Source organism: Channa argus, chromosome 18 (genome assembly GCF_033026475.1).
Source record: "Channa argus isolate prfri chromosome 18, Channa argus male v1.0, whole genome shotgun sequence".
NCBI classification, from domain to species: Eukaryota; Metazoa; Chordata; class Actinopteri; order Anabantiformes; family Channidae; genus Channa; species Channa argus.
The window spans coordinates 5520664-5539512 of NC_090214.1; the positions used below are offsets into that span (position 1 = coordinate 5520664).

The 18849-nt window shown below is 38.3% G+C and overlaps 1 protein-coding gene across 11 annotated transcripts in view; it reads right to left on the bottom strand.

Annotated features, from left to right (window-relative positions):
- dab2ipb (DAB2 interacting protein b) overlaps positions 1 to 18849 on the bottom strand; it is a 127422-nt gene that overhangs the window by 88692 nt on the left and 19881 nt on the right. For 2 of the 11 annotated variants that reach the window (XM_067483623.1, XM_067483621.1), the window contains exon 1: positions 10582 to 10740. The exons of 5 other annotated variants lie outside the window; for them this stretch is intronic. Coding sequence is in view for 2 of the 6 variants with exons in the window: in XM_067483618.1 (XP_067339719.1) it covers positions 9463 to 9508 (46 nt within the window). In the remaining 4 variants the exon portion in view is untranslated. Of the gene's footprint in view, positions 1 to 9462; positions 9582 to 10167; positions 10331 to 10581; positions 10741 to 18849 lie in introns of those variants that run through there. 4 more of the 11 variants (XM_067483622.1, XM_067483620.1, XM_067483618.1 and 1 more) reach the window with 2 other exon arrangements.

Below are 18849 nucleotides of genomic sequence, written 5' to 3' on the forward strand. Positions count from 1 at the left end.
ATGTTACAGATTTCTAGTCCAACTATTGATTTACTCCACAAATTGTTTTGGCTCTAGTTGCAGACTGTTCACAGAGAGTCATTATCTTTTATTTTAAGAGCAGACTTTAATTATGAGACACACATGTCTCACAACTGTGTCAACACTGACCCCATGTGGAAAAAACAGTAATGTACAACTGATGGCCACTGGTCTTAGTTACTGTACGTCCTTTAAAACTCTTAATATTCCTGGGTGGGTTCATCAAATACAAAATGTAGATTGGGAAATGCATCAATACACATCTTTCTTGTGGTTGGACATTGGTTATACAGCAATACGGGAGGTTTGAAAATAGAAAGAAATAATCACATGATGTTAGCGCTGATATGTTTTACCTGTGATCCACCTTGACCAAAATGAATAACTTCCCAGTTTGACAGTAGAGTCCGTCAGTACTGTCCACTCAGTTTGTAATTTGATCAAATACAAACTTCACAGAGAACAGAATAAGCAATGGACAGAGAAGCTAAACAACGCTAAAGCAAATGTTTCCATCACTAAGTGCGGCATTTGAGTAAATTAGTGGAATGTTGATAGTGTTTTGAGTAATACCAGTGATTCCACATATACAGAATCAAAACATAGACGCAAGATCAACACTTGGAAAATGCCCATCCAATCTTGAAATCACCCCTATCATGGTAAAACTAAGCCAAGAAAAAAGACTTATTACTTAGACTTTGACTTATGGTCTAATACTTGACAGTATAAAGGAGATTTAAGGAGTCCAAGATGACTCACTTCACTGTAAACTTGCCATTTCTCTCCATTGAAACATTAACAATCATTCACAAAATGCAATCTTTTTGTAAATAAAAAATATAAATTGTACTACGCCATAATACAATCCATTTAACTGTTAAACTGCATAGAACTACATATTCAACCAGGAGCAAACGACAGTGGAGTACTGGACTGAAACAGATTTGTAATTAGATTTTCATTTGAAAATGTGTTTGTCATTATTGTGAGTTGCTTTTCAAATTTGCCAAACAAACCAAATTCTTCAGTAAACTCATTATCCAAAACTAGAGACAGAAAGAGACTGTGTGACACTGCTGGTCAGAGACAAAGAGATAAGCAAGATGGAGGAGAATGAGGAAGAGGAGAAGGAGTGAATTCTTTTGCGTCATGAATAAAGAAAATTTAAAAAAAAATGAAGAGACCACTTGAGATGGGCACAGAAAGACCTCTGGCAATGCAGTTTTCAAATGTATTATGTGTATGTACAGTAATTTCATTAGCAACCAATTCACTTTTTATTATGTGTTATAATTATACATTGTAGAAAATGTTCAATAACATAGGGGCTAATGTTCATGTTCTCATCCATTTCTACAAGTGACCTGACAAAAAACAAAACACTATTAGTCAATCACTCATTCTCTCCCACACCTTTTCTATATTAAAATAAAGATTTTGATGTTACTTGTTTACAGAAATTAAAATGCCTTCATACAGAAAACGTACAGTAAATCTGCATATGTTTTATTATAAGCCACTTATAATAAAAAAGTAGTGAACAGAGAAGAACAAGAATAGTTCAAGTGAGTAGCTCTAACACTTTTGCAGCAATTACTCTTGTTAAGTTTTGAGAGACATACACAGACAGACAACCATTCACGCTCTCTCTCACACACACACACACACACACACACACCCCCACGGGCAATGCAAAGTCACCAATTAACCTAACATGCATCTCTTCGGCTGTGGGAGGAAACCAAGTGGGAGTACCCAGAGGAAACTCATGTCTCTGGAATTTGTATGTCTGAGAACATGCAAACACCACACAGAATAGGTGCAGCAAGCCAGGGATTGGAACCAGGGACCTTTTAGCTGTGAGGCAGTAAAACTGCTAAAGTTCAAATTCTTAAAATCAATTATTCTTGCATTTTACATTTTCCACCCTATAGCTATAGATTAGAAGTTCGACAACGTTCAGAAGGTATAATCGGTTCAGTACTTTGCTTTAAACATGGCATGATTATAAAAAGTGTTGGCCCTTTGATGTACTTATCAATATATAATTTCCCTTTTGCCGTTTTTCCTAATTTGAATACACAGTAGGTGACAGTACACACAAACACAGTGAAACCATGTGACGCAAAACAAAGAGACAATGTCAGGATTACAGTGTGAATAGCCCACATTGTGTTGTTGACATTTAAGCGAATGCTTACGAAGGAAATCTCTTCCAATCAGTCCTCTGTATATGAGAAAAATAAGCACCCAAATGCAGTGGGACCAGCAAAACAACACACACGAGAAACGTTCATAGACTGCAAGACACACTGACTGCACGCATTTGCATCACATCACCTCTAAGGCAGATAGAATAGTAGTTCATTGATCCCACTGGGGGGCATGAGCCCTTGCACATGTTCATGTGTGCAGAACCACACATGCAATCCTGTGTAAGCTCCTCCACAGGTTTTCATTGTCCATCTCCTCTTAGTAATCCTGTACTTATTTAATCTACTTGGTGACTTTAAATTCCGGGTCAGAAGGCAACGTTATGGGAACGGGATGCGAGAACCAACTGTAAAATGAATGTCGTACTGTGATGAAACAAAACAAACCTTGTGCCTGTTATAATTAACAATGTCACAATTTCGGCTTAACTCTGAAAACGTAATACAACTGTGAGCATTGCATTTGTTAGTGTCCCAGTTTTAGGAATATTAACCCACAGGATTTTTTTTGGACACCCCATCCCAAGTGAGGCAATTAAGAGTTTATACAAAGTGGTGCAATATTGTGACCATAATAAATCCAAATTCTTTGCTGTAAGGCATCTGTTGCTCTGAGAAGACAAGCGGAAACGATGCTTTAGTTACTTAACTCTTTTTGCAGATGTAAGGATGAATTGCCTTTGCTCAGTCTTTCCTTTAATTGCTTACTTTCCAGTCCCCATTCAAACACAAAAGTCAAAACAAATGTGGGACAAAATATGTTACAAAATGCTAAAATGATCACATTTAAATAAATATAATATCCAGTCCCATTTCCCTATTTAATGCTTCAATTCTTTGTGTCCCTTATGGTGGAATTTGTGGAATTCATTCGCAGTCCATATAAAGGGTCACTAGTTTCCTTCAGTCAAAGAATCCATTGTCATACGAAACAATGGCCCTAATTTGTCAGATGGCCATGTGTGCCTCCAAAGTGACACTAAACAAGGGGATTTAGCAGTAATATAGTTAATACTGAGGCAGGCAATTATTGTGAACGTAAACCTTCCCAATCCATATTCCACTGGCCCGAGCATGTGCAGCATCACTCCCAATATTTAAAACGTTCAAAAAGGAAACTCTTCTACTTCTACACTTTTTATTAGAAAAAGTCTTTTTTATTAATCTAAAAGGAATCATTTCTTTTCTTAGCACTCTGCTTGTTTTCTCAGTTACATTGTTTGCTTGCCTTATACTTTAAGCGTCTCCCAAATGACTAAATGTAGATGTAACAGGTCTCAGCTGTATGTACACTGACTTACACTGAAACCTATTCCATGTAATGTTTACAATGCAGAGCAGTGACATTAGGTCTGGGATATTTATTACTTATTTAAACACATGTTTTTTGATAAGCTATCTTTATGAACATAGCACATTTATACAATGTCTTTCATGATTGATATAACCTTGATTGGTAGGTATTTTCTGAATTAACATTCAGTTAGAAGAGGAACATTCCAGATGGCTTTAAATGAGACTCTCAAAACTAAAGATATTCAAATCATTCTTAGCAGGATTTTGTGTGTGTATAGTGTGTCAATACTTTATCTGCTTAATATCATTTTTTGCAGCAGCTTTACAATAACATACTACCAAGGACATTTACTGATTTAGATTTGACCTATATTTTACAATCTCTCTTCTTTTTGGTCCTGTAGTGTACAGAGGAAATCAAAGTTGGCACCAGTAAAGACTCCAAAATTTTTTGGATAAGAGAATGCATTATATTCCCTGAACTGCAGGACTAATTTACAACCAAGTAGAAGAAATAAGTGTTGATTTGATATCACTCCTGGCTACCAAGAATTCATTAATTTCTTACACCACAAAGGTTGTTCTCACAGTATTTTTAGCTTCTTGTTTGTATCAATGTGAAAGACCAGCTCAGAAAACTGCAGTGCTACATTATATCTATCAGGTAAAGTAAAAGTGACAGCAAGCTCTAAGATGGTGAGAAACCCAAAAGCTTTAATGTGAGCTGCGCCTTTCCCTGGGAAAAGAGTTGGAAAGAAGCCCTCTGCTTTTAGCTGCTTTAAGCACAACCAATGACAGGTAACTTAGCCAGTGTAAATCTGTTAACAAGTCTACACACATATGTACTCAAACATAAGCAAAGATAACTATGACCTCTAAGTGTTATACAGTGCGGGGATCCAAGGTATAAACAGAAATCTGAATCTCTCTCTCTCTAACATGCACAGACACATTGTGGGTGTGTTTGTGTTCATGTCAGTGTCCTTCTACATATGAAATTGTACTTGTCAATAGGTCTGAGGGGAGGGAACCAGCAGATTTAGAGTCCTGTTTATTGCTAGTTTTATTCACTTAACTCAGGGACTGTGTGTCTTTTTCTCAAAGTTGTACAGCCTGAATGACAAAAGGTGCCACTTCTGCAAGGATATGTACAGAGTGCATTGCATGTATATGCAGTGTGTCTTTATGTGTGCAGCTATTCAGAGAGAGATCGAGGACAGGACGCAGGAGGAGTACAGCTATCTAGGACAGTGCAGTCTCCTATTTGGTTCTAAAGAGACACTGACAAGCAATACAGCAGTAACTTATTGTTGTACTTTAAATCACGTTATTATAACCTCAACCTCCTTTTAAACAATGTTTTGGATAATGTTGAGTAAGAATTTGCTTACAAAACTTTGAGTATGTGTGTATGCGAAGGACTGAAGTGGAAGGTGGGGAGTTCTGTGACAGGAAGTGATGTATTTTGCCCGGAAAAGGGAACCTTTGGGAGTGGAGTTCATTTTCCTCTTTCCTGTTTTCTGTGTTGTCTGAGCGCATTAGGCCACCTGCTTACATCATCAATATGGTTTCTGTCCCTCCCGCAGTATGTGTGTGCATGTATGTGATAAACTGATGAGAATACTGTTAAGCTTAAGAGAAAGAGAAAGAAAGTGATAACCGTCATGAATGAAATCATCCACAAGGAAATACAGTAAGTTACGAGAAAACAAACTTAGGAAAAACAAACCGTACACATATGTGTACAGCAGGCATATTCAGTGTTGTCAGGAAGTGGCGAGTGTGTTTTTGTTGATTTGAATAAAGGCTCTGTGGAACATTTACTAATCTCCTTGCTGGTTACCATAGAAACAATAAAAGCCTTGTGATGCATTGCCTATGAGGAAACATTTGTGTGTAAATAAATTCCAGTATAAGAGATGCTAAAATCAGGTTTAAATTTCCCTGTACAGGTGACCATTTGAATTTACATTTAGGTTTGTCTCCTTCCGTCCAACATTCCCCAGAGTCTGCATGTAAAATATACCTTGAAGTGCAAAGCTTTTTGGTTTTTTGTAATTAATGTGTTACTTCAGTGCTATGTTCACTGCTCCAACAGCAATGGATGAATATGAATAAGTTAGTAGTTTTCCGGGGTCGCTGAAAATGTTTTGGGACAAGAAGTTAACATGGCTTTAATGGCAAATTCAAAGAGCTTTTCATCTGTGGTGTCTCACCAAACAATCAAAAGGTGCACTTTTGCAGCTATACAACTGTAGCTCTGTAGTTGAAAGAAGTCTCTATTTTTGTTGAAGACCATGTAAATCTATTGTCCATGCTGTGTTTTTCAGGGATCAACATGTCAAGTTGTCAATTTAAACATTGGTTATTCTCAGGAATGCAAGATATGGATTTGTGCATGCTAACAGTGTACGCTCTTTTCGCCATCCGTGATTCATTTTTGTTGTGACAGCCAGAGGCCTGTTTCAGTTCAGGGCTTTTGTCTCCACAGATTTTATTGGTTATCGGTCTGTTTGGACCTGTGATGAAAGTCTGTTTATCTTTAAATCAATGTCAAAGCAGATTTAAGGGTATAGACAAATATGAGAGCACAAGAACAAGAACCCCCATTGTAAAGACTTCAAAATTGCATTGCTATGTTACATTTTCTTCAAGAACATTGCAGGTTGTGAATAAACAAGAAAAATTGCATTCATTAAATGATGCACTGAGACATAACAAGCAAGAGACATGGACAGACACTATAAACAGTTTGACGAGTCAGCCAAACTTCCAAATGACAACAAAGATGAACTGTAAATATGTCTAAACTGTGAACATCCAGACAGTTTACACGAGGACTTCCTGGTTTGATTTTGACCAAGGGTATTAGGATGTGAACTAACAAAGTTTTCCTTTGAAATTAAATATTATTCAAATATTCAAATCTAAAAGTCAGCTTACATTCAGTTTAAGGAGTCTAAAGTTGTGGCTTGTTTACAACAATCTAGACCATGTTTCAGTTGCCATGTTCCCAGATTTCAGCAAAATAAATTGGTGAGAATACAGTTATAACATAACTGATAGATGTACTGGCCAAAACAAAAAAATAAGATCCATGTTCTAATACATACACAATAACACACACACAAAAAGATAATAATGAAAAAAATGTACCTAAAAACAAGCTTCTGAGGGAAAAGAGAAAGACTTTTGTAATCATAATTAAGTTACACACAAAACGTTAAACTAGATACTGAACCCAGAAATGACAGCACACGCAGACTATGTCATACCTACCTACACATACTACTATTTTATACTATTATACTAGACTAATAAAGCAAGTTGTGGGCTATACAGTTACCAAGGTTACATGTGTATACAGGCCTGTTGCAAGATTAGTGAAAAAGTGAGTATTTTGCTAACTTAAAATTGAGGAATAACGTTTGTTGGGAAAATAGTGAATGAGTTTATATGTACTGTTATAACCTGGTCATCTGGAACCACATCAAATTATATTGCTACTGCCTCATCCTATACCCCTGTTAAATATATATATTTATATACTTTTAAAGGTCAATATAATGCCTAGACCTAATGAACCGTATCATATCATATGCAAATAAATTCACACAATCTCATAGATCATTATCTCCATGAGACACAGCAGGCAAACAGATAGTAATGACGATTTAACAGGCAGTCAAAAGAAATATCAAAAGCTGTCAAGGTAATTGTACTGGCATAGAAGAGAGAAAGGTTGAAGCTTGAACATTTACATATAACCAATTTGGATGGAGTTTGTCAAAAAAATACATTTGTAATGTGCAGTCAGACCACTAAAGTTAGCAACATACTACAAAAAGTAACATTTCTCATAGCTGTTCACATTGCATCTGATTTTACCCACTTTCCTTGTGATACAACAGAAGCACCACGGAATGTACTCGTAACAGTAGCATCCACTACATCTAACTACATGTGCACGCAGCATGGTGCCACACAGCATACATGCTGACACGGCAGAGCGCCTACTCACATTTTAAGCAAACAGACATACAGTGGGCCCATACATTTGTTTAACTGGCAGCTTCCACAGAGGCCGTGCATGCCAGAAAGCTCGGCCAGTGTTAAAGTCATACATCTGTTGAGAAGGGCGGCCGAACAATACAGGGTCTCCAAATGGATTATTAATAATATTGTGCTGGCATACTGACCCTCATTATGGTATTATCTTGTTATGTTAAGTGTGCAACAGTCAATTTCTTTCTCTACCCACATCTACATTAAGACAAAGACAAACAGCATCAGAGGAGCAAAAATACCCACGGCAACATTAAGGACAGGATATAGACTATTGATAATAATAATAATAATTAGTGAACCACAGGACAGAAAACAATGAAATGACTAATTGAGTTGGATGTTAATGAAAATAACTTTCAGATTTCAGCTCCACCCACATGCCCAAACATGAAATTTGAAAGCAGCTGAGACAAACTTTAAAGAGAGAGTCTACCTCTCACTTGATCTCACACACACCGTGTGTGTGGATGCAAAGAACGTAACCTGCCAAACAAACATAGATACAGTGACTACAGTAAACAGTATGCTGACAAACTCCCTCTCTGCCCTTTTACTCCCCAAACCCAAAATACACATGGATGGTGAAACCCCTCTGTATATGGCTTTCAGAAATGCTGTATATCAAAATCCCTTCGGTCGTCTGTGATTTATGGCTCTAATTACATAGCTGTTTCTTCAGAGAGCTCGTTTAGGACGGTAAAGGAAAGCTAGAAAGAGAGTGGGGCACATGTGGGCCGGCCCAGCACTACTAAAAGTCTGTGATCTACAGTACAGGTGTTTGTAACTAGAGGGCATTGGACATTGTAAGAAACAAAGTAAATACTTCCAATATTATAAATACAAGTTGAGAACTTTGTCACCACCACAAGCGCACACACACACACACACACACATTAACAATGTTAGTGCAGCTGGAGTGTGAGCTTTGATTTCACAATCTTGAAAAAAATATTGAAACAAGTACAATCAAGACAAGAAATCTCCTTGATTCTTTTCTCTGCTGTGCTGTTCATCGTTTAAGACAGTTTCACAATAGCTCTGTTGGCTGTTTTTCACTAAAAACGTGACACTTCATTAAACAGATCACAACCTGCATTCAACTCTACAGAGTAGGAGGAAGGTTTACACGAACAGTACAAACTCCGAAGGGATCAAACATACAAAGATTTATCATGTTGAAAAACTAAATTAAGTTAAAATGTTTAGGTAGCAAACCTCCCATTGCTGTATTTATCTAAAAGTACTCAGCATGTGTATTTTACTGGAATATACAGCAGAGATTTACAGAGAAATGTGAGTAACATTGAGATTCTATTATCTCTTTTGCGTGTGTGGAAGCAGTTTATCATGGCAGTCAATCACCAAGTAATCACTATTAGTAAGGAGCACTTTCCACTTTCACTGCCTAAGAACATTTAGTCAGCTTCCACTGCCTTTTTGTCAGAAATTAAATTGTTACAAAGACTGAGCGAGCAGACTCATGACAGATTTCATTTATGACCGTTTATCAAATTTAAATTGCCCTTTGTTACACTTGCATGGTGGTCTTCAGGAAAATATAATAATTATTAAAATATCCAATCAGTCATTTATCAAGCAAACAGCAACAACAAAAAAGTTGCTAGTTTCTCCTCCTGAAAGTGACAATTTGCTGCATTTTTTCATGCTTTAACATTACAAATTGATTTTGAGATTTAAGCAGTGCGACTTAAAGCCATCACTGACATCTACTGACTTACATACAGAATTAAGAATTGATTAATAAATCACTAAAAGAATGAATAGTATAGAATAATAAAGAATAATCACAGGTTAAAACAATAAAATTCAAGTTAGGTTAAAACACAAGTTACCCTCTTACCCTCATCATCCACACTGACCCCTTTCTGGTGCTGTGGCTCACTCATCTTCCCCTTCACTGACTTGGCACCTGAATAATGCCAGTCCAGCGGTCAGTCGATAACTCCTGCTCAGAGTTCTCAGTAGTCCCTCTTCTCTGGCTGTCCTGAGTCTACTTCCTTCCCTACAGCTGCCGGCCAGCCCGACTTGCTCTAATAATAGGACAACAATGCCCTCCCCAACACACGGCACCGCACTACTACGACAAACTAACATTAACGCACACACTCAGATAAAAAAAAACTCCTAAAAACAACTTTTGAAGTCTTGTTCCAAAAATGAACTATAACAGACAAAACCTTTAACACAAAAAAAAAAGTCATTATCATACATGTCTAATGCTACATTTAGTGATGCCCGACTCCAAAAGAGCAACTTACTAAATTGTTGACATTCAGTAGTTCTAAGAGCGGGTAATAAGATTGCAGCATGTAAACACACGTTGGTGGAGGAATGATGATGAGGCTGTACGCTCAACTGAACCAGTATCTGTGGCACAGTAGTCAGAGGGGACACCGTAATCATGCACTAGCTGACAACTGCCTTGTCACACTGCGTTTTAGAATGAGAGTGAAATGCGACTACAAATTAAATAGGTTATGAATAAATGTTTCGTTTATGTTGCATGGTCCAGTCAGCAATGCAAACTTAAGCTGCACACACATACCCTAAAGAATCCGATGACAACTGGACTGGGTTTTGTCTCATCTTCTGCTGTCCTAGTTGAAGAAGCAGAGCTCTGAATCACATTAACACTCTTTGTGTTGTATTAGCCGAAGATTGATTCAACAACCTCTTTAGTCCTCGTCTCGTCCCTGTAATACAGTGTGTGCCTCTTTCAACCCTCCACGTTGCCTCCTACTCTGACAGATTAGTGTGATAACATTGCTCGTTGGCATGTGAAAATCTTCCCTCCACACATCCTCCTCCCCTTCAACCCCCCCCCCCCCCCCCCCCCCTCTGCCATTCTACCAAGACAGCAATCCCATAGTAACTTGTAACTCTCTCTTTTCCTCTCAGAGTATTACTGGCTGGTGAAAGGGGGGGAAAAAAACAACTAGTGTGGAATGTTAGTGCTCACCTCAGACAAAGTCCCACCGCCACAGGGTAAGCAACAGGACTATCATTCTCAATCCTCAAACCAAGAGCAACAAGTACAGTAGTAGCTCCAGAGATATCGTCTTGTCCCTCTCCTCGGTTTTCCTCGCTCTGTTTCTTCCACTGCTCTGCACTCATTCAGGCTGCAGTGGACTGAGAAAGTATGCATGTGGTGTGTGTGTGTGTGTGTGTGTGTGTGTGTGTGTGTGTGTGTGTGTGTGTATGGTCTTGTGGACTCCTGCAGGGGTATTGACTCCTAGCAGTTTTCAGGTCCTCCCCCTTCTCAGGCTCACACAGACAGAAAAAAAAGCTCACCCACACACACAAACAGAGGGCAGGAGAGTGACCTCTTTGTCTTTTATCGCTTTCACTCACTTCTTGCTCTGTGTGTTTAAAAAAAAAGAAAAATCCCTAACTTCTTGCTCTCCAGCCAATTTAATATGAGAGAGTGAATGAGAAGGCGAGAATACGCTTGCGTGTGTGCACACGCTCATGCACAGGGAACGCTGCCCTGCCTCAGCAGCCGGAGGTGGGAATACAAGGAAAAGAAGGCGGAGTTTGCAAGTCAGAGAGCTGAATTCCTACCTTACAACCAACCAATCAAATGCCTTGTTGTGGCAGACCAAAAACCACGGGGCCAGGCTGGGCCCCACTACCACTCTCCAGCTTTAAAACATTAGCAGAAGTTTGATGTGCACATAGGCTACATTCTAGAGTGGTGTTGTCGATAATTATTACAGCATTTGTTTCTGGGAGAATTGCTTGATATTACATTTGTTACAATGGTATTTTTCTCTGAGTCACCAGTTAGATTTTAAACTTAGAATAATAAATACATGTGCATGTACGAACAAGTGAAAAACTTAAAAACAAGCTCAAATCTATACAGATTTTCAGGTATGCTGCAGTGGCAAGTGGTTGTGTTGAGATGTTTCCCTGTCTCTTCCCACAAAGACACACCTCCTTCCTGCTAAAGTACAATCTTATCATGTTTCTGCTGCTGTCCTGGGCAAGACATTTGTCCACAGACATGACACCTCCTCCTCCAAAGTTATAGAGGGTGAGAAGGTTTTGACTTTGTCATCATATGGTATTGGTTATATTTTAATGGGTACAAATGGGCAATTTTATCAAATTACAATTACATCTACAACACAGTAAATCAATGCTTTCTGAAGCCACTGTACAATTATTTAGCCTTTAACAGACATTTTGGTTCTGTAATGTTTGAATCCCACTGATTGATCTGACATAACTGTTTACCAACTTGTACTATAATTAGGCTAATGATTAATAGAGCAGAGTATAAAGAAAGCTAACAGGTCAGAATAAACTGATGACAGACATCACCATATTTCCTGTGCTCCACATTTAGTGAGTCCTGGCTTCCAAAACCAAAATGGAAACAGCCCCGTTTCCACGCACATGCAGTAAATGTGAGATGATACAAATTGGTCTGCTAAACTGGGAGTCTGTGACAGGGGTAAGAATGGGATAAATATGGTGAGCTATTACTTTCATGTGTTACTTGCTTTTGAGACATTTGACAAATCTATAAAACTCTCTCGTGTTCAACATCTTGTTGTGAGTTTGTCTTTGTTTGTTGTGCCCCAAAGATTAGTGATGAGAATTATTCAAACACATTCTTATTACTGCCTTTTTAAGAGACTGAGTATGTGAAATATTGCTTAATAATTCTATTTAAAAAAAACATGTCCATTCTTAACATTTACAATTGTGTGTTTATATTACCTCCGCTAAATCCATTTAATTCAGGTTTAACATGTGATAGTCTAGCAGATAGGTGCTAAGGAGCAGGCTGAAATCTGGAAAAACAGGCCAAACACTGAAAAAAGGGAGTGAGAGTAAGAAAAAAGAAAGCCAAAAAGCCAAAGGCTAAAGTGACATAGCAAGTGAGTACTTTGGTATGTGAGATATAGAATTACACAGGGACAAAACGCATTGCACTGCTATAGACAACTCACTACAAACAAGCCCGTCCTTTCATCTTCTGTAGGTCTCCTTTTACTGTGCCACTAATCCCTCATCTCTTTCACTCCGTTTACTTTCCTGAGTTAATTCTGTTTGTCTTTATGTCTAAGAACATGTAAAATACATAGAACACACACACTATCCTGTACTACACTGTAATCATAGGTTGTTTTTTTTTTATGTGAGCAACAGGTTCTCACAAATAGAAGCTACAGTATTTTTTTAAGGCATCTGACTGCAGAAACGGCAAGTATGCCACAGTTTGTGCACCGATGGGAAATAGCAAATTCAAGGTTTATATCTACAGAATGCCACTGGTTTGCTGGGAAGACAAGTCAGCCAAAAATTAATGCATAAAACAAACTACTTTGAAAAGTACCTGGTTTATAAACTGTCTGTTTTACATTGAAAGAGGCAGAAAAGAAATAATGCGTATTTCAGGAAGAGTTAAAACAGCCTGGAATGCCAGTATCTGCTATTTTAAAGACAAAGACACTTTATGGGCGACACGTAGGGTCAGGCTGCAACCATACCAACAAGTGCTTTCGGTGGAAATAAAAGGGCAATAATGGAGTTGTCCTGAGGGCCAGTTAGCTAGCATGTATACAACGGAACTGCCTTTGTTTCATTAAGAGCTTTATGACATACTATAACTGCCTCTCTCTTCATATGTTGTTGTCACATGCTACTGCTAACTATCAAAATCCCAGACTGAACTAAAAGTGATTCAAATGAGTGAAGATTATATCCATTTTGGTAAAGTACTGAAGTCTCACAATGCTGATGTAAATCTGTTAGCTGCTCTACTTATGCACCCTTAGGTCCCGTTCATAGTAGTCACTTTCCCTCTGACTAGCCGGTACCAGGGCCATGGGGCACACACACACACACCTATTCATACTGCAATTCGGAGTATGGACAAGGACACGTTCCACACATGCCTACTAAAAAACATTAGGCCCCATTTAGAAAGTAGTAAGAGCAAGTAGAAGATCTCAACTCTGCGTCTGAACGTGAAAAAGTAACAAAATTCAAACAGCATGTGTAACTGCTGAACAGTGTCAAGGAAGTTAAAGTTACATACTTTCCATGTTTGAAATGAGCCTTTAGTTTACTTTTCTGTCATGGCCATGGCCTGCACTCAGTTGTCTTAAGTGGGTCCATCCAGACCCTCACAGAATGGGGGGATGACAAAATTTACAATACAGACACAGACACTTTATATACAGACATGGAAAGTATGACTGAGCCTTTAACCACCAAGAAACCCTCCATATGATTATACACAGTTTGTTTGACCCTTTTCTGCCAACCCTAGTATCATTTTGCTATAAAACCGAATACTTTAATTACTCTCAACGTAATTGAACTTATACTATTGTACCACATACTGGATCTGAGAAAAAAAAGAAAAATGTGTAAATTAAAATTATCATGCGAATACCTTCTACTTATTATTATTATTATATATTAATAAAACACAGACAATTAGACACATACAATACTATCACATGGAGTAAGATGTTGGTTAAGTCATAGTCATGTGACGTAGCATGTTGTAGAAAAAAATGTTTTAGCTTTAGATAAGTGTGATATAACTGTGATGCTGAAATAAACAAAAAAATGGAATAGGAAGCCTCCAAACTAAACATCTAAAGGTTTATGTTGTTGCTTACAGTCCAATATTTTCCCACTAGCACTGGTTACTGAAATAAATACCCTCGTGGATCATCACATATGTCTTACTGGGTAAACCACATAAACAATAACGATGGATAAACACAACACTAATTAAGTTGAGTTGATGTTGGGATTCTAGCATATTACTTAGACTTTAGTCAGAAGAAAGCTTAAGTCTGCTGGTGTTCATGCAACCATTCACGGTGGTTGTATTCATGACTGCAGGGTTTTCTTTCACATTGTCAATATCTTCCAGCTTTCTTTCCTTTGCTCACCCTCTCTGGCACGCTTTTCTCACTGTGTGACACATTTACATAAGATTAACAGAGGCGAGAAAAGCACATTTCCAACATTAATTTGTTGGGAGCATGTAACAAGCTCACGTCTGTGTTTGGCTCAGTTTTTGCCCCTTGCAGTCACTTCAATGTAGACACACACTCTGACGGCTAAACATGCTGTGGACAAACACCAACACGTCAATACACACTCTAGCACAGACAAAACTATACTAACTTGTTTAACATCTACATAAAAACTTGAACACATTCCAACTGTCTTTAACTCTCTATTGACACTAATGCTCTGCACTGCTTTACTCATTTTCCCGTCCTTCACTCTCTCCTCCCCTCCTCAGCAGTGCTGTTGATTGACAATCTCCCATCGGGGAGGCTTTCTGACAAATGGGGCCAAATGGAGTTGTGCCACTGTTGCTGCTGGCTGCAATTCAACTCTGTGAGGTTATTGCTTAGCTCTGCTCTTACAGTGTTATTTATATCCACCATCACCACACTAGTTTTTAAGTGTTTAATGAACTTTTCGTGTGTTCTCGTGTGGAGAACTTACAACTGTAGATATTTGCAATCTGTTGTGATGCCAAATTCTTTCTCGTGATCGCCTTTTGTCTAGCAGAAGCTAGTTTAAAAATCAGGTACTTCCTTTAAGGTACTCTAACTCTTATGAAGTGGTCCACTAACTATCAAGGTACTTTCTTCACTATGTGAACACCACTGGGTGGTCAAACGAAACATTGAGATTACACGAAAGACAGAAACTGTATCATGGCAACTTTCTAGTCACAAGATAACAAATAAAGATCAACACAAATATTTCAAGCTGGTAGGATTCCTTGAAAGTTCCAACAACAACAAAAATATTTTTTTAAAGAGATTATTCTAAATGCAGGTGTAGAAGCCCACCAAAATGTAGTCAGGATGTCAGTTATCCTTTACATTTACTGTGTATTGGCCTACTGTAATAGTTTTCCCATCTAACAATCATATGTAAATATTTTTGAAGCTTCAGAAACACGACACATTTATCTATGAGGTATCACACTGGTCACACTGGTTGATCATTATCATGCTGGAGATTATATATATTCAAAACACATTATGGATGTATTAAGAGGTTGGTTGCATTGCAGCTGCAAATAAGAACTGAAAAACTAAAAGGGGTGGCTTTACATTTTCTTTAATGTTGGTGAATCATAGTTTCTGAGCCTCATTGCTAAGAGCTCTTTTTTTTAAGACATCATGCATGTGATTAACTTGGAGTAAACATACGATTCTGATCAGTTTTTCTGGAACTGAAATGAGTTTCCCATGTCAGAGATCACATTAAAGATAAGATTTTATTAAACCTGCTTTTTGAAATACCCCTCAGGTCAAGTCTGTGGAAGAAATATAAATACACAATATAGTTCAAAGCTAACCAACACGCACTGATGCTGAGTTGGGTTCGCATCTTTTCTCTTCCCCCCTCTCTCTGTCGGTCTGCATTCTCATTTGCGTTTGATTCCATGTTTTTCATTTTCCATGGGTTTTTCAGTGTGGTACTAACCATTATGCAAATAGCCACAAGAATCCACTTGTGTGAGGCTGCAAAGATTAGCAGGAATGTGATGTGTGTCTTTTTTCCCCTTTCTCTGTCTTCAAAAACATTTTCTCCACAGATAAAGTAAAATATAAACAGGAAGACAGGATCTGGTCACATGCAGCCATCAGAATGTATCTAACACGTCATTTTAAAGCAAAATGGGAAATGCAGTCTGTCTCAAATGGATGTACAGTGCATCCAGAAGGTTTTCACAGCACTTAGCTTTTTCCTCATTTTGTTGTTACAGCCTAAGTCCAAAATGAATTAAATTCACTATTTTCCTCAAAGTTCTACAAACAATTCCCCATAATGACAACGTGGAAGAAGTTTGTTTGAAATCTTTGCAAATGTATTAAAAGTAAAAAATAAAAATAAAAAAATCACATATACATAAGTATTCACCGGCTTTGGTTGATACTTTGTTGAAGCAGCTTTAGCACCAATTACAACCTCAAGTCTTTTTGAGTATGATGCTACAAGCTTAGCAAACCTCTTTTGGGGCTGTTTCTCCCATTCTTCTTCTTTGTAGTACCTGGGCTCTGGCTGGACCACACCAAGGACATTCACAGAGTTGTCCTGTAGCCACTCCTTTGTTATCTTGGCTGTGTGCTTATGGCTGTTGTCCTGTTAAAAGATGAACCGTTGCCCCAGTATGAGGTCCACTGTGCTCTGGAACAGGTTTTCATCAAGGATGTCTCTGTACATTGCTGCATTCATTTTTCCCTCCATCCTGACTAGTCTCCCAGTTCCTGCCACTGAAAAACATTCCCACAGCACGATGCTGCCACCACCGTGCTTTACTGTAGGGATGGTATTGTCCAGGTGGTGAACGGTGGCTGGTTTCCTCCAGACAGGACACTTGGCATTGAGGCTAAAGAGTTCAATGTTGGTTTCTAGTGGTCTGAGAGTCCTTTGGGCAGGCTGTCATGTGCCTTTTACTGAGGACTGGTTTTCATCTGGCCACTCTACCAAACAGATTGGTGGAGTGTTGCAGAGTGCTGTTCTTCTGCAAAGTTCTCCTACCTCCACAGAGAAACGTGTTGCTCTTTCAGAGTTCTGGTTTCTGGTTCTTGGACACCTCCCTGACTAAGGCCCTACTCTCTCGATCACTCAGTTTGGCCAGCCGGCCCTTTCTAGGAAGAGTCCTGATGGTTCCCAACTTCTTTCATTTATGGATGATGGAGGCCAGTGTGATCATTGGGACCTTCAATGCTGCAGAAAATTTTCTGTATCCTTCCCCAGATCTGTCCCTCAATACAATCCTGTCTCGGAGGTCTACAGACAAGTCCTTGGACTACATGCCTTAGTTTGTTCTCTAAGATGGCACTGTTAACTATGGGACCTTATAGAGACAGGTGTGTGCTTTTCCAAATCATGTCCAATGAACTGAATTTCCCACAGGTGGACTCCAATCAGGTGTTTTGTGGAAGATACCAAGCCTTAATAATCCTATAGCTCAGTACCTATGAAAGTGAATCGGACTCATTATCTCAAAGATGTTTATGCAAACTTAATTTTTGAGTTTGTTTTTATTCCTTTAGAGATTAAACCCTCATATCTAAAGACATTCCAGGTAGTTTTAAAACTATTCCTCACACTGTTTACCATCCCAGTAGCTGCCCGACTTGCCTTAAGGAACATGACAACCAGTATGGCTTTTTTTCCCCCCATTTATTCATGTGACTCTTATAATGCTTGTGTATTAAGAGCATGACCTTAAAGCTGCATTACACAAACCAACTGCCCTAAATTACGGCATGAGGTAGTTGACTGGGGGCAACTACTTCACCTACAGTGTGCTTTGTCCGTACTCACCGCTGGCCGGACTTAACCAGTAACCACAGAATAATACCCGTATGTAACTCAATTATGTCTTTGTGATTTTCATTAATAACACAATTGTTGAATGTTAAAACACAGTATTAGGCAAAACCTTTTATCATCAACAATATATTACCTGCAAACAAATCGGCTGTCAGTGATCCCAAAATATATCTGTGAAGGAGTATGGTGTTCCATTTTTTTAAATCAGCTAAAATCAATAATTATATTCATAATTTTATAACACCAATAGCCCAAATGACTATGTGGAAATAATGTGATTAAAGAGTGTGTGTTAAAGGGAATGCTTATGGTGATAACCCTACAGAGTTACTACAGAATTACTTGACTTTGCTGTCCTCCTAAGACCTTCTGAGGTGAAATGCCACATATTTCTTTCAGGACCAAAACTAGAACAAACAGAAAGCAGACAATGAGCTTACATTCATCATTAGACCCGAGAAAATAGTGTTGTCTGTTATTTTTGAATGTATGACCAAGTCTCACAATGACCAATATTTTTACATCACACTGTCAAATTAAATGACTGTTTCGTTTAAAAGGGTTCACTCCAACTGCTAACTCAGCAACTTAATAATGTGTCCTGAAATGCTGAAATACGTCTTTAAAGAATTGAAGCATGCCACAAGTACCCCACTTTAAGAACACAAAAACACGTTTAAAAGCCACCATGTTTTTAACAGTTTCTAAACCATTTCGATTACACTGAGTGACATAATGTCTTTTGTACTCAAGAATGAAGTTGACTTGGCCCTATGGCCTGATGCAAGATGGCATTAAACTAAAACTTTTAAGTTTACAGCCTTATTTTTTGAATTGTGCATACCATCCAGCTCCAAAGTGTAGCTAGATTTTAGCACAT